Here is a 13980-nt window from a genome sequence, read left to right as displayed (position 1 = left end):
TACGACAACCCCGACTTTGGTATACAATATAACCATCATGGAGCGTTTCTATCGACCTGTTCTAGCCATGGTTCAACGCCATGAATGTCCGTTAGGCTTTGGATTTCGGTAGATTCTTTTAGCTGTTTCCGTCATTTCCCTGGCGTCAGAAATTGACGGGAATCCAAAATGTTGCATAAAAAGTCGTTTTCATGTAAAGATAAAATACACCACATTTATTCTGTGGATGTTCAATTGAGCAATCATGAAAAGGACACTTAGATGGCATATTTTGGCAGCATATTAACCTTTTGTTTCTTTAAATCGTACTAAGGAATCGGTGAAATAGTCTCAAATTAAGCTCGATAGGCTTGTCCGAATTACATTTGCTAGAAGGTATTAAAATCATCATAAAGTCCCTAAAATAAAATAAATGTAAAACATTCTTATATCAGATATGTCTTAAAAATACCCCCAGATTATACCTTAAGAACATAGTAATACAAAATAATACACACGTCAACAGTTAGACCAGGTTTTATCTGTATTTATAATAAACGATACAGTCCTTACTAAAACTATCTTACATACCAAATTTCAGCTTCTTAGAGGACTTCAGGAAGTACCCGGTATTGATGATCATCAAGTGAGTGAGTCAGTGACGAAATCGAAGCTTTTAGATATGAATAAAATCTAAAGTATAAGAGCTATGCAATTGATATGCTTAATAAGTCCGAGAACTTTGTTTATCTGATATAATCCAACCCCAAGTTATGAGGGTTCCAAAACACGACGAAGCGCTTCGAGAAAAGGTAGATAGTGCCCTTGTGCTTTGCTCGTCTTGGCAGGGGCACTGCCGTGCCCCCAGATGTTAAAAGATGATACTACTGTAACTAATAAAGATTTATGTTTAGTTACCTACTATTTTCGCGTAAACTAGACAATTTTTATATCTTTAGTTATTAATAAATCCTCCTGTTATGAAGTATCAAATATTGTTATTTGTATATGTATAACTCTTAAGTTAAAAACAATAAAATCTGTTATTAGCTACTGTCGAAATGATTATTTTTTGCGGGATTAAGTAATACACTGCTAGTGTTCAATAAGGCCCATAATAGGACTTTTAAGGTATATTTTCCAAGAGTATCGCAATATTTTTATAACTATTTTGGTATAATGAAGAAACTTAAATAAATGAGAAACCTATTTGAGTGAGTTTTTCATATTTCATATACTGTTTATTAAAAAAAAACCATTTTAATTTAAGGTGGGCTGTATATAGGCATATACGGCCCACACGGAATATACAATAAGGTAAGTGGCCTCACTTACCTTATTGTATATTCAGGATGTATACCGTGTAATATTGAGCAGTTGGTTTATAATATACATATTATGATATTGACCTTGAATAGGACAGGACATGACAATAGGAACCAGAAATAGGTATATATATTCATCCTTTTCTTTTGGGTGCTAGTACTAGTGTAAGTCAAAGATAGTATGATGATTCTCTCTGCCTATGTTTGAAATGAGACATTCCTTTGACAAACTATGTATAGTAAAAAATAGTTGTGAATATCTTGTACATTTTTATTAGAATATTAGTCAAGATAATGAAATATAGCTGGTCAAGCAAATCTTGTCACAAAAAAAAAGGCGCGAAACACAAATTTTCTATGGGACGATATCCCTTCGCGCCTACATTTTTCAAATTTGCCGCCTCCTTCTACTGCCAAGATCTGATTGACCAGCTGTTTTTACGTAATAAGATATTTTAATTTCACGTAATGTCCGCATCTAATTTATATATGTGCACGGTAAACAAACAAATGAATGATAAGAAAAGACAGACAGTGTTACTGAGCGGGAGGTGGGGCGAGGGGCGAAGTATAGGTAGGCTATGATAGGCTCTCGAGCGCCGCGCCGGCGACTGACGGACCAGCGCGGCGTATGTATGAATTTCGCGCCTTTTTGACTAGATTTTACTATTACAATGCAAGCTACACGCAGAAATTTCTTACTTTCCATAATATGGCTGCGTATATTATTTTATAGTAATAGACTTATTTTTACAGACTCTAATTCAATATTGGATCTTATAGGACAAAAAACGCATATTAATTCTAGAGCATATATCTTATTCTTCTAGCTTTTTAGCGTGCCCATTAACTTAAAAAATGAGATATGTTGTTGTGGATTTATTAAACTTTAATTCAATATCGACAAAATAATAAGCTAATTTGTAGTTTGACAAAGAAGCACGTTAAAAAAAATTCTAATAATTTTACATTATAAAGCGTCATACATATTATAAACAATGGAACTTAAACATTGCACTTTAATTCAATATTAAAAAATCATTACTAAAAATATATAAATACCTAATTTATATCTAACGCTCGTTCTAACTTTTCATCATATATTGCAAATATGCTTAAAAATATGTCCCATATCAGATAAGTATCACTTTTTCAACTTTAGAATTATCAAAACTTATAGTGCAAAAATCCGGTCCCACTATTGAGCTACTTACAACTTATTCTCATCGTGGAGTTATAATTGATAAGTTATGAGAAGCCATATACCGAACGATGAAATTGCTGTAATCGTCGGCCGATCTCACGTACAAAGAACCAACACGTACAAACTCCTGCAGTCGAGAGATAATCACACGTACAAAGAGCCGGCTCTCGATATTGCCGAGAGGGTGTATTACCTTTCTACTAGAGCAGCTGCGCTCATTGACGTGCTTCAAACTTCAGTCGAGGGCCGCTGAGCTGATCTCACGTACAAAGAGCCGGCTCTCGATATTGCCGAGAGGGTGTATTACCTTTCTACTAGAGCAGCTGCGCTCGTTGACGTGCTTCAAACTTCAGTCGAGGGCCGCTGAGCTGATCTCACGTACAAAGAGCCGGCTCTCGATATTGCCGAGAGGGTGTATTACCTTTCTACTAGAGCAGCTGCGCTCGTTGACGTGCTTCAAACTTCAGTCGAGGGCCGCTGAGCTGATCTCACGTACAAAGAGCCGGCTCTCGATACTGACAGGAGGGTGTATTACCATTCTACTAAAGTGGTCGAGCGGCGTAAAGCAGCTACACTCAGTGACGTGCTTCAAACTCCAGTCGAGGGCCGCTGAGCTGATCTCACGTACAAAGAGCCGGTTCTCGATATCGTCAAGAATATTACCTTTCTACTAAAGTGATCGAGCGGTGTGGAACAGCTGCACTCAGTGACGTGCTTCAAGCTCCGCCAGTCGAGGGCCACCGAGTTGATCTCACGCTCGAGGAGAGACAGGCTCGCCGGGATCGAGTCGTGGCTCTTCTGAAACAGATTGTATAATCAACGATTGGGCCGAATTAAACTGATAAAACTAATACTACTACTAGTAAAACTAATTTTAGTCTCCCAATTTTTAAGTTCCATACCATTGTAGTTACGCTCTCATTTTAAAATGACATTCTTAAATTACATGAAACTTGGCATGAACATCTAGGTAACATTTATCTATGTCTGATAATAGTTTTCGTTGATGAAAATTGGGTATCGTCTTGGGTCGTCCCATTCGTTTTTCGTCAAGTTCTTAAATTAGTCCTATTCTGATTTCGTCACCCATTCTACATTGGCGACAATCGTCGGTGGCTTTCAATGTAGAATGAGTGACGAAAGCAGAATAGGACTAATTTAAGTACTTAGCGAAAAACGAATGGGACGATTCAAGACGATACCGAAAATTGTTGTACAAAAAATTTTCTTCATGTCAAATAACTTCTACTAGCTCTAATTTCTCTATTCAACATGTTATTTCAGAGAGTGTCGATTTGAAAAGAGAGCATAATTTCGATTTTATGGCGACGGCCAGGTTCTTGTGACTCTTAAGTGAAATTCAATGTAGATTGCGCTGCACGGCTCCGTATATTATCCGCTAACTCCGGTTTACAAAAGTAGACATTTTGGCAACAAGTGTCAAAACTCGACGTTAGTTCTAAATAATTATGCCCCGGTTTGCGGCTGAACTAGATGGCGCTGTTCGGTTATCATAAAACGTAACATATTTTACGGAGAGCAATGGAAGTTTTATCTTATATTTTTGCATGTTCTACCATTTTTGCATAAAAAAACCTATTTTTTTATCTGTTTTCAATAAATATTTGTTTTCTCAAAATGTATATGCATTTAAATCAGTCCTACTTATGGAAACTCACCTAATGGCGCCCCCTAGCGGCATGTAACGGTAAAATTATCTAAAAACCTGCACTGATACCTACACATTTTGAAGCAGTTTGAAAAGCGTTCTCTTTTCCAACATTTTCGTTCTGTCTGAAATTGATATAATATGACAAACTATTTTGCATCTACATTGTAGGTATGTATCTTGATAATGACAATAATGCGGGTAGGCGAAGCAGAACAATGATCGTTTATATATCGCAGTTTATAAGGCGCAGTTGGTAGCATTAGTGAGTATGACATATGGACTTGTAACTTAGTACCCAAAGATTGTATACAGTGTGTGTCTGACCATGGGGCTTTAAATCCGGGCTCGGTTCTACTAGTTAAACTGAGCTACTTTTATTATGGCACCAACCCCGAAATCCCGAATTTTTTTTTACTTTTTCATACATTTTGGCTGATCATATGTCGACGTTTTCTATGGAAAAGCCAAAAAAATTTCCCCGATTTTAGGATTGGTTCCATAGTAAAAGTAGCTCAGTTTAGCGAGTAAAATCAAGCCCTGGATTTAAAGCCCCATGGTCAGACACACCATGTATATTATTCAACATATTACACCTTATAAAACAGTTCTCCGCCGTGTCCATGTGTATGTATGTATGTTCGCGATATACTCAAAACCTGAACGGATTTTCATGCTGTTTTGACCTATCAATAAAGTAATTCTTAACGAAGGTTTAGGTGTATAATTTGTTAAGGTTTTGTGTAAATTGGTAGACATATGAAGATGTTTGCTAATTATGTCGAAAAGAAACACGGTTTGAGTAGTTACCCGTGCGAAGGCAGGGCGGGTCGCTAGTGTAAGATAAGATGAGATTACCTCCGTGATGGGTGGTATGGTGGGCTTAGATGAGCTTACCTCCGTGATGAGAGGTATGGTGGGCTTAGATGAGCTTACCTCCGTGATGAGAGGTATGGTGGGCTTGGCGGCATCTTTGAGCGGGTGGTCGTGGTTCGCGCACTCCAACTCGCTCACCGTCGAACCCTCGTCGTAGATTAACCTGAGGACAATTACAATTATAAGATGCGGGCATGTGATGCGGAGGGATGAAAGTCATGTGACGAGAAAGGTATTAGGTACAAATGAATGTGGAGGGATGTACGAGGAAAAGGTGGATGGACTGTGTGAGATGATATGAAACGAACGCAAGTGAATGATGACATGACGGGCGAGAGAGTTGTGGAAGAGAAAGACATGCTGTGCCGACCCTAAGTGAATAGGACAAGGGCAAGAGAATGATGATTATATTATAAATAGACTAAACACTTAAATAAACTCTGTAGAGAATTATATTACGTAGAACATATTTGCCGACGTCCTCCAAACATGATATTTGGTAATTTGGCTTGACTATGAACACCTCACGTAATTATTTAATGGAGGCCCCCTTCGTAATCCAGAAATAAAATTTAAAACATAAACGTACTTGTTGTCTAAGGAAAGGCGATCAGTTCTAGTCTCGATGTCCACGGTGTCACCGTTCCCGTTCTGGTAGTTGACCACGGTGGACTCCTGGCCTTTGTCCTTCTTGCCCGAGAGGAGGTTCTTGAACGTCGTTATTCTCTGTAATAATAATATATCGACAAATTAGCTAGGCGACATATATCTCTCTAACTTTTGTGATTGGTGTTGGTCGATGTACTATGGTTATCTTGGCTAGGCTAGGCCAGTGGGGAGACACTACTGACTTCGGTCGAACTCGGCTCCGGTCGGCTCAGCATTGCTCCGAGCAATTATTAGGGTTGGCACCACTTGACTTCCTTTTGCGTGCACGACCACAGATAGATAATCACTTGAATTTTGACAACCCTAAATACCCGAAAGGGATAGCGCCATATGTTAGAAAGGGATAGCATGATTCGACCCTGAACCGCTGTCAAACTTCGGGTTCGTAGGAAGTGTCCTTTCTGTACGGTAGTAGTATTATTTCTTCCGTGGCTAGGCTAGACCACAGGGGTGGGGGGGGGGGGGTCTCGCCGCTGGGTCGGGTGGCGGTCGCTCGTACCTTGGCGAGGTAGTTGATGTGGTGGTCGAGCGCGGAGCAGTGGTCGGCGGCGGCGGGGAGCAGGTCGCCGAGCGGCTCACCTTGGCGAGGTAGTTGATGTGGTGGTCGAGCGCGGAGCAGTGGTCGGCGGCGGCGGGGAGCAGGTCGCCGAGCGGCTCACCTTGGCGAGGTAGTTGATGTGGTGGTCGAGCGCGGAGCAGTGGTCGGCGGCGGCGGGGAGCAGGTCGCCGAGCGGCTCACCTTGGCGAGGTAGTTGATGTGGTGGTCGAGCGCGGAGCAGTGGTCGGCGGCGGCGGGGAGCAGGTCGCCGAGCGGCTCACCTTGGCGAGGTAGTTGATGTGGTGGTCGAGCGCGGAGCAGTGGTCGGCGGCGGCGGGGAGCAGGTCGCCGAGCGGCTCACCTTGGCGAGGTAGTTGATGTGGTGGTCGAGCGCGGAGCAGTGGTCGGCGGCGGCGGGGAGCAGGTCGCCGAGCGGCTCACCTTGGCGAGGTAGTTGATGTGGTGGTCGAGCGCGGAGCAGTGGTCGGCGGCGGCGGGGAGCAGGTCGCCGAGCGGCTCACCTTGGCGAGGTAGTTGATGTGGTGGTCGAGCGCGGAGCAGTGGTCGGCGGCGGCGGGGAGCAGGTCGCCGAGCGGCTCACCTTGGCGAGGTAGTTGATGTGGTGGTCGAGCGCGGAGCAGTGGTCGGCGGCGGCGGGGAGCAGGTCGCCGAGCGGCTCGCGCGGGTGCACGCCGCTCTCGTGCCGGCAGTACATGCCGCGCCAGAACCTGCAACCATCATTGTCATCACCAGCCTATACCACAGACTAAATAATAGTACCTACAGAAGGTTCTATCTCTAACAAACAGCATCTATTAGCAGTACCGTCTTTACCATAAGGGCACACGGGGCCCGTGCCCAGGGCCCCTATCTTCAGGGGGCCCCTATCTTCAGAGGGCCCCGAAGGACAGACAGTAACAATATATTTGATTAGATCGTAGAAAAATGTTAGTTTCATTCGGTTTTTTTTACTTTCCAAAAGGGCCACAAATTCTTATATGCCCAAGGGCCCCGACATAATTTAAGACGGCCCTGTCTATTACGACAGATGTGACCGCAAGGTGGCGCAAGCAGGCGTCTGTTCCGTAGCGGTGCGCGGCAACTACTACTGCTAGACACCAAAATTGGTGTGGCCTTGTAGCGTGTACACATATACAGTATGTACATACTTACATAGTATAACTGTTGAACATTAATAAAACGATCAATTACGAACAGCCTTGCCGAAGGGCAGCAGATTAATTGCCATGCAATGATGAAAAACATCGCGGGGAATACAGACTAGAGAATTATTCTCATTAATTGTACGAATTATCGTGACCCTCAAGCAAGCTTTGTCTTACCACTTGTACCGTAACGCCTTACTCTACTTAAAAAGCAACTAGTAAACTATTTTTTCTGCATAATAACCGACATAACAAAAGAATATTGAAAATAGAAGTGCAAACACTCACCGCGAGCGCGTTGATGTCGTTTAGCCTTTACTAAGTATTGAAAATCTAAGCAATCAACAAGTGCCTCAAGGCGCGTTGCTCTCATTTACTGCGTTCAATGAGTGAGAGTTGCAGAATATACATTTTAGTTCTATAGGGAATTTTATAATGACTATTTAAATTTTGTTAAAAGTATCATTAAGTATCCATCATGGTTCAGTGCAGATAGTCTTAATTTTGAAATTTAAGTATTTGGCAAAACTTTCATTGTTGGTACAAGCTTTTATCGCTGACTACTGACTAGGTACTTTTCTTTCCACAGGCACCTAATGAGTACATCGAGACTATTCTAAAAACTCCAAACATAATTAGGTTGCGTTGTTTTATCAGAGAGTTCCTATGGCTTCCTCTTGTTTCCATCATCAGATCAGTTCGACGGAACCATAACATTGCATTGTCAACCGACTTAAATATGTATTTTCAGCTTCCTGGGAAACCGGGAAGTGGGACAAATTTAACTTGCAAGATTTGATTACAAACCAGGGGTGCGAAACTCCTGACTTCGGCCAAACTCGGCTCCGCTCGGCTCAGCATCGCTCCGAGCAATTATTAGGGTTGGAACCACTTGACTTCCTTTTGCGTGCACGACCACAGATAAGATAATCACTTGAATTTTGATAACCCTAAATAGCCGAAAGGGATAGTGCCATATATTAGAAAGGGATAGCATGATTCGACCCTGAACAGCTGTCAAACTTCGGTTTTGTAGGAAGTTTCCTTTCTGTACGGCAGTACTATTATTTATTCTGTGGTGAAACTAAATAAAAGCTTGTAATGAGAGTAGACAAGTAGAGAAGGGCCATATGAACCGTATGCTCTGCGCGCTGAGGTCCGGTTTGAGCACGTCGGGGTGCGCCTTAGGGTTGTACAGCGGGTTCTTGTACTCGTTCAGGTGGTTCGCCATGTAGCCCCACAGCGAGAACGTCCGCTCGGATAACCTGACGACACAAAAAACTGTTTTACACTCACGAAGATACCTACTCCATTTTAATGTATCTATGATAATGACGTTATTTTCGCGACTATTAAAGATACTATAACTTAGAGTCTTAGACCAATAAAAAGTGAACCAAATATGTTGTCATATTCGCACACATAACACACAACAATTCACAATATATAAACAGGACAACAGCACCAATTTTAGATGTCTCTCTGTCTCTGCCCGATTAGAACTTTAAGATACATTACGGCTAGATACAGTATAGATTAGTATGTCAGTGTCAAAAGTGACGTTTTTGTTTAAAGAAACATCACATTTTGACACTGACATATCCGATACATCGTATCTAATCTAACCGTAATATTTGACGTACATTAAAGTTCGAATCGGGCCGTAAGGTGGTTGAAATGTTAAATCCTTTTTAGTTGAATCGTCTTAATTTAAGAATAAGCGTGTTAAAGGGCTGTTTATCTATCACGTAAGGCAATGTACGGTACCTACCTGAGGTCCCGCCGGTCCTTCTGGCAGTTGCCGACAAACGTGCCGTACTGGCAGACGTGCGCGTGGTCGTGCAGCGTCAGCAGGAACCGCTCGTTGAACTGGAACGTACGGGACCTACCTGAGGTCCCGCCGGTCCTTCTGGCAGTTGCCGACAAACGTGCCGTACTGGCAGGCGTGCGCGTGGTCGTGCAGCGTCAGCAGGAACCGCTCGTTGAACTGGAACGTACGGGACCTACCTGAGGTCCCGCCGGTTCTTCTGGCAGTTGCCGACAAACGTGCCGTACTGGCAGGCGTGCGCGTGGTCGTGCAGCGTCAGCACTCAGCAGGAACCGCTCGTTGAACTGGAACGTACGGGACCTACCTAAGGTCCCGCCGGTCCTTCTGGCAGTTGCCGACAAACGTGCCGTACTGGCAGGCGTGCGCGTGGTCGTGCAGCGTCAGCAGGAACCGCTCGTTGAACTGGAACGTACGGGACCTACCTAAGGTCCCGCCGGTCCTTCTGGCAGTTGCCGACAAACGTGCCGTACTGGCAGGCGTGCGCGTGGTCGTGCAGCGTCAGCAGGAACCGCTCGTTGAACTGGAACATACGGTACCTACCTAAGGTCCCGCCGGTCCTTCTGGCAGTTGCCGACAAACGTGCCGTACTGGCAGGCGTGCGCGTGGTCGTGCAGCGTCAGCAGGAACCGCTCGTTGAACTGGAACGTACGGTACCTACCTAAGGTCCCGCCGGTCCTTCTGGCAGTTGCCGACAAACGTGCCGTACTGGCAGGCGTGCGCGTGGTCGTGCAGCGTCAGCAGGAACCGCTCGTTGAACTGGAACGCCTGCACACACATTATATACATATGAAAATTCAGGTGTCACTATACAACATAATTAAATGTACAAAAGGCTTCATACAGTGAATAGAATCAGGTGTTACTTTGCGGTAATCCATATTAATTAAAACCAAAATATTACTTTGCTAATCCGTGAAAAGATAACGTGCTAGTCAATTAATGCATGTAAAAATCCGCAAGTAAGTATAACGGGTTAGCACTGATTGACTAGCACGTTATCTTTTCGCGGATTAGCAAAGTAATATTTTGGTTTTAATTAAGGCTTCATACGTTCTAATAAGGTATACAATGGCATGTTGTGTCCAAAAGGTAAATGTGTCGATTGTAATACCTCAGGACACTGTCGCAGCAGCTGCCACGTGGCGTCGTGCAGTTGTAAGCCAACGCGTATTTTAAAATGGACCTTCATACGTTCTAATAAGGTATACAATGGCATGTTGTGCCCAAAAGGTAAATTTGTCGATTGTAATACCTCAGGACACTGTCGCAGCAGCTGCCACGTGGCGTCGTGCAGTTGTAAGCCAACGCGTATTTTAAAATGAACCTTCATACGTTCTAATAAGGTATACAATGGCATGTTGTGTCCAAAAGGTAAATGTGTCGATTGTAATACCTCAGGACACTGTCGCAGCAGCTGCCACGTGGCGTCGTGCAGTTGTAAGCCAACGCGTATTTTAAAATGGACCTTCATACGTTCTAATAAGGTATACAATGGCATGTTGTGCCCAAAAGGTAAATTTGTCGATTGTAATACCTCAGGACACTGTCGCAGCAGCTGCCACGTGGCGTCGTGCAGTTGTAAGCCAACGCGTATTTTAAAATGAACCTTCATACGTTCTAATAAGGTATACAATGGCATGTTGTGTCCAAAAGGTAAATGTGTCGATTGTAATACCTCAGGACACTGTCGCAGCAGCTGCCACGTGGCGTCGTGCAGTTGTAAGCCAACGCGTATTTTAAAATGGACCTTCATACGTTCTAATAAGGTATACAATGGCATGTTGTGCCCAAAAGGTAAATTTGTCGATTGTAATACCTCAGGACACTGTCGCAGCAGCTGCCACGTGGCGTCGTGCAGTTGTAAGCCAACGCGTATTTTAAAATGAACCTTCATACGTTCTAATAAGGTATACAATGGCATGTTGTGTCCAAAAGGTAAATGTGTCGATTGTAATACCTCAGGACACTGTCGCAGCAGCTGCCACGTGGCGTCGTGCAGTTGTAAGCCAACGCGTATTTTAAAATGGACCTTCATACGTTCTAATAAGGTATACAATGGCATGTTGTGCCCAAAAGGTAAATTTGTCGATTGTAATACCTCAGGACACTGTCGCAGCAGCTGCCACGTGGCGTCGTGCAGTTGTAAGCCAACGCGTATTTTAAAATGAACCTTCATACGTTCTAATAAGGTATACAATGGCATGTTGTGCCCAAAAGGTAAATGTGTCGATTGGAATACCTCAGGACACTGTCGCAGCAGCTGCCACGTGGCGTCGTGCAGTTGTGAGCCAACGCGTATTTTAAAATGGACCTTCGTACGTTCTAATAAGGTATACAATGGCATGTTGTGTCCAAAAGGTAAATGTGTCGATTGTAATACCTCGGGGCACTGTCGCAGCAGCTGCCACGTGGCGTCGAGCAGCTATGTGAAGACGCGTATTTTAAAATGAACCTTCATACGTTCTAATAAGGTATACAATGGCATGTTGTGTCCAAAAGGTAAATGTGTCGATTGTAATACCTCGGGGCACTGTCGCAGCAGCTGCCACGTGGCGTCGAGCAGCTGCGTGAAGACGGGCGAGCGCTCGCGCGCGTCGCACGCCACGTGCCCGCAGCGGGCCGTGAACTTGTGACCGAACGAGAGCCAGTCCTTCTCTATCAGTGCCTGACAACAACCCATTATTCATTTAATTTTTAACAAGCAGAAACGTCTGCGAACGAAGCTATCAAGTTTAGAATAAATCGTCAGGTGACAAGCAAAAGTCACTTATTACCAAAAAAACATTAAACAAAAATCAACCTTATTTAGATAATATGGTTCACTATGTCTATTAACTTGTGATAGTAGTTAGTGAGTTTTGCTTGTCATCTGACGAAATTTAAAAGTGAAAAAATTGTCTTGGGTGAGAGCAACCAAGACCTCATCCATAGCCAGCGAATCGTTCCACCATATGGGTCTAAATTATTGTTAAACTTTTGTGTGTTTACATATTAGAAGTGTCTTTCGTATATACATTCTTGCTTTTTTAAATTTGATCAAAATTGAACCTAAACTTTGTGAACCGGTTGTATGGTCAAAACCCCGGATTGTATGGCCATACTGCAGTGTGACGTACCTGGTACCCGTTGATAGTTCTGTAATGTGGTTCCAACATGAGTGCGGCCAGGGAGCACGCTTGTGCGGTGCGGTCCCAGCCGTCGCTGCAGTGCGCGCACACTGACACGCCCGATTGTATGGCGGCGGCTATCCACCATGATGTGTCTAGGATTGATCTGTAGCAAACGCCATACAAATATTTCAATTTAATAAACTTATTAGCATTCACGTCAGTTTTAGCTTAGCTAGTGTTTAGGGGAAATAGTCAAATGGCGAAAAATGTTTCACATTATGTGTTTTGCTAATTATTGTTTTAGCATACCTACTTACCTAATCCAAGCTTGCCGAACGATGTTTCTCCGTATAAAACTATGCGAAATATGATTTTAACAAACGATGGTTTACCGACTAAATAGTCTTCAATAACTTGGTTGGAATATTAAACTAGACAAAAAACCGCCGAAAAGGCACCTACTGTTTGAATAGTGAATAGAATCAGGCGTTACTTTGCGGAAATCCATATTAATTAAAACCAAAAATATTACTTTGCAAATCTGCGAAGAGCACTGCGCGCGCACCGCGGGTTAGCACTGATTGACTAGCACGTTATCTTTTCGCGGATTAGCAAAGTAATATTTTTGGTTTTAATTTTTATCTACTGTTTGGTGTTCAACGAAACAATGACTTACAAGTCAAAATACCATAATCGTCTAAGAAACGACAACGGCAACGCGTAGATATATAATACCCTTGGCGTCCAAAGGCTATGTTGTCTGCTTACGATAGGCAGACCGTATGCCTGTTTTCCACCGACGTGGTATTGAAAAAAAAATGTTGACAAATCACAAATGATGGTATAATATTTAGCGAATGCGAAGTTAAAAGTCTAAGAACCTACTTGATATGTTTGAGCCATCCCGATGATTCCAAGCCGCTGAGGAATGAGGACATAGTGGGAGAATTCTGTTCACAAGCTGAAACAAGACATGGACTCTTAATAAACCCATCAAACGAATACACCCAGCTCTGAAATTAGTTAACATTTTAATATATGAATTGGAATGAATAGGTAAACACATATCGATAATTTTGAATTGAATTTCAACTTACACGGTGTGGAACCCACAAACATACATACATAATGAAATAATAAATAAATAAAATACTTAGACTGCTAAAATAGTAAAACAGTCAAATATAAATAAATTGTACCCCAGTACACGTCAAAAGTTGAACTTAGTATTGATTCTCAGAAGGTCAGGGCTATAACCGCGAAAATCGAAGTTCGCAAATTGCGGGCATTTTTCTCTGGCACTCTAATTACGCCTTCATTGGAGGAAAAGAGAAAGATCCCCGCAATTTGCGAATTTCTGTTCTCGCGGTAGCCCCTCTGAGCGCGTAAAAAGAAGACACACAAAGAAGATAGATAAAGGTCTCACTTTCTACAAGCTTCTGTAGGCTCTTCCTCATGACGTGTATGTTGCCGATGCCCATGAACTGGAACTTGATGTTCTCGTAGAACGCCTCGTTCTCGTAGCCCTTGCCCGCCGCGCGGTTCACCATCGCGTTTATCTGGATAATAATTTGAAAAAAAAAGTTACTCTTGTAATATTTTTTACATCAAATCAA

General features: G+C 43.0%; 1 protein-coding gene and 1 long non-coding RNA gene across 2 annotated transcripts in view; one reads left to right on the top strand and one right to left on the bottom strand.

Moving 5' to 3' along the window:
- LOC134670956 (uncharacterized) overlaps positions 1-13980 on the top strand; it is a 169260-nt gene that overhangs the window by 57860 nt on the left and 97420 nt on the right. The window lies entirely within an intron of this gene.
- LOC134670941 (myotubularin-related protein 6) overlaps positions 1-13980 on the bottom strand; it is a 100522-nt gene that overhangs the window by 6213 nt on the left and 80329 nt on the right. Inside the window, exons 7-16 of the mRNA XM_063528775.1 lie at positions 13791-13923; positions 13250-13325; positions 12371-12527; positions 11776-11919; positions 9913-10019; positions 8563-8691; positions 6862-6988; positions 5643-5779; positions 5114-5216; positions 3172-3306 (exon numbers count right to left, since the gene is read on the bottom strand). Coding sequence (XP_063384845.1) covers positions 3172-3306; positions 5114-5216; positions 5643-5779; positions 6862-6988; positions 8563-8691; positions 9913-10019; positions 11776-11919; positions 12371-12527; positions 13250-13325; positions 13791-13923 — 1248 coding nt within the window. The remainder of the gene's footprint in view (positions 1-3171; positions 3307-5113; positions 5217-5642; positions 5780-6861; positions 6989-8562; positions 8692-9912; positions 10020-11775; positions 11920-12370; positions 12528-13249; positions 13326-13790; positions 13924-13980) is intronic.

Source organism: Cydia fagiglandana, chromosome 14 (genome assembly GCF_963556715.1).
Source record: "Cydia fagiglandana chromosome 14, ilCydFagi1.1, whole genome shotgun sequence".
Classification (NCBI taxonomy): Eukaryota; Metazoa; Arthropoda; class Insecta; order Lepidoptera; family Tortricidae; genus Cydia; species Cydia fagiglandana.
This window is presented reverse-complemented; position numbering and strand designations above follow the sequence as displayed.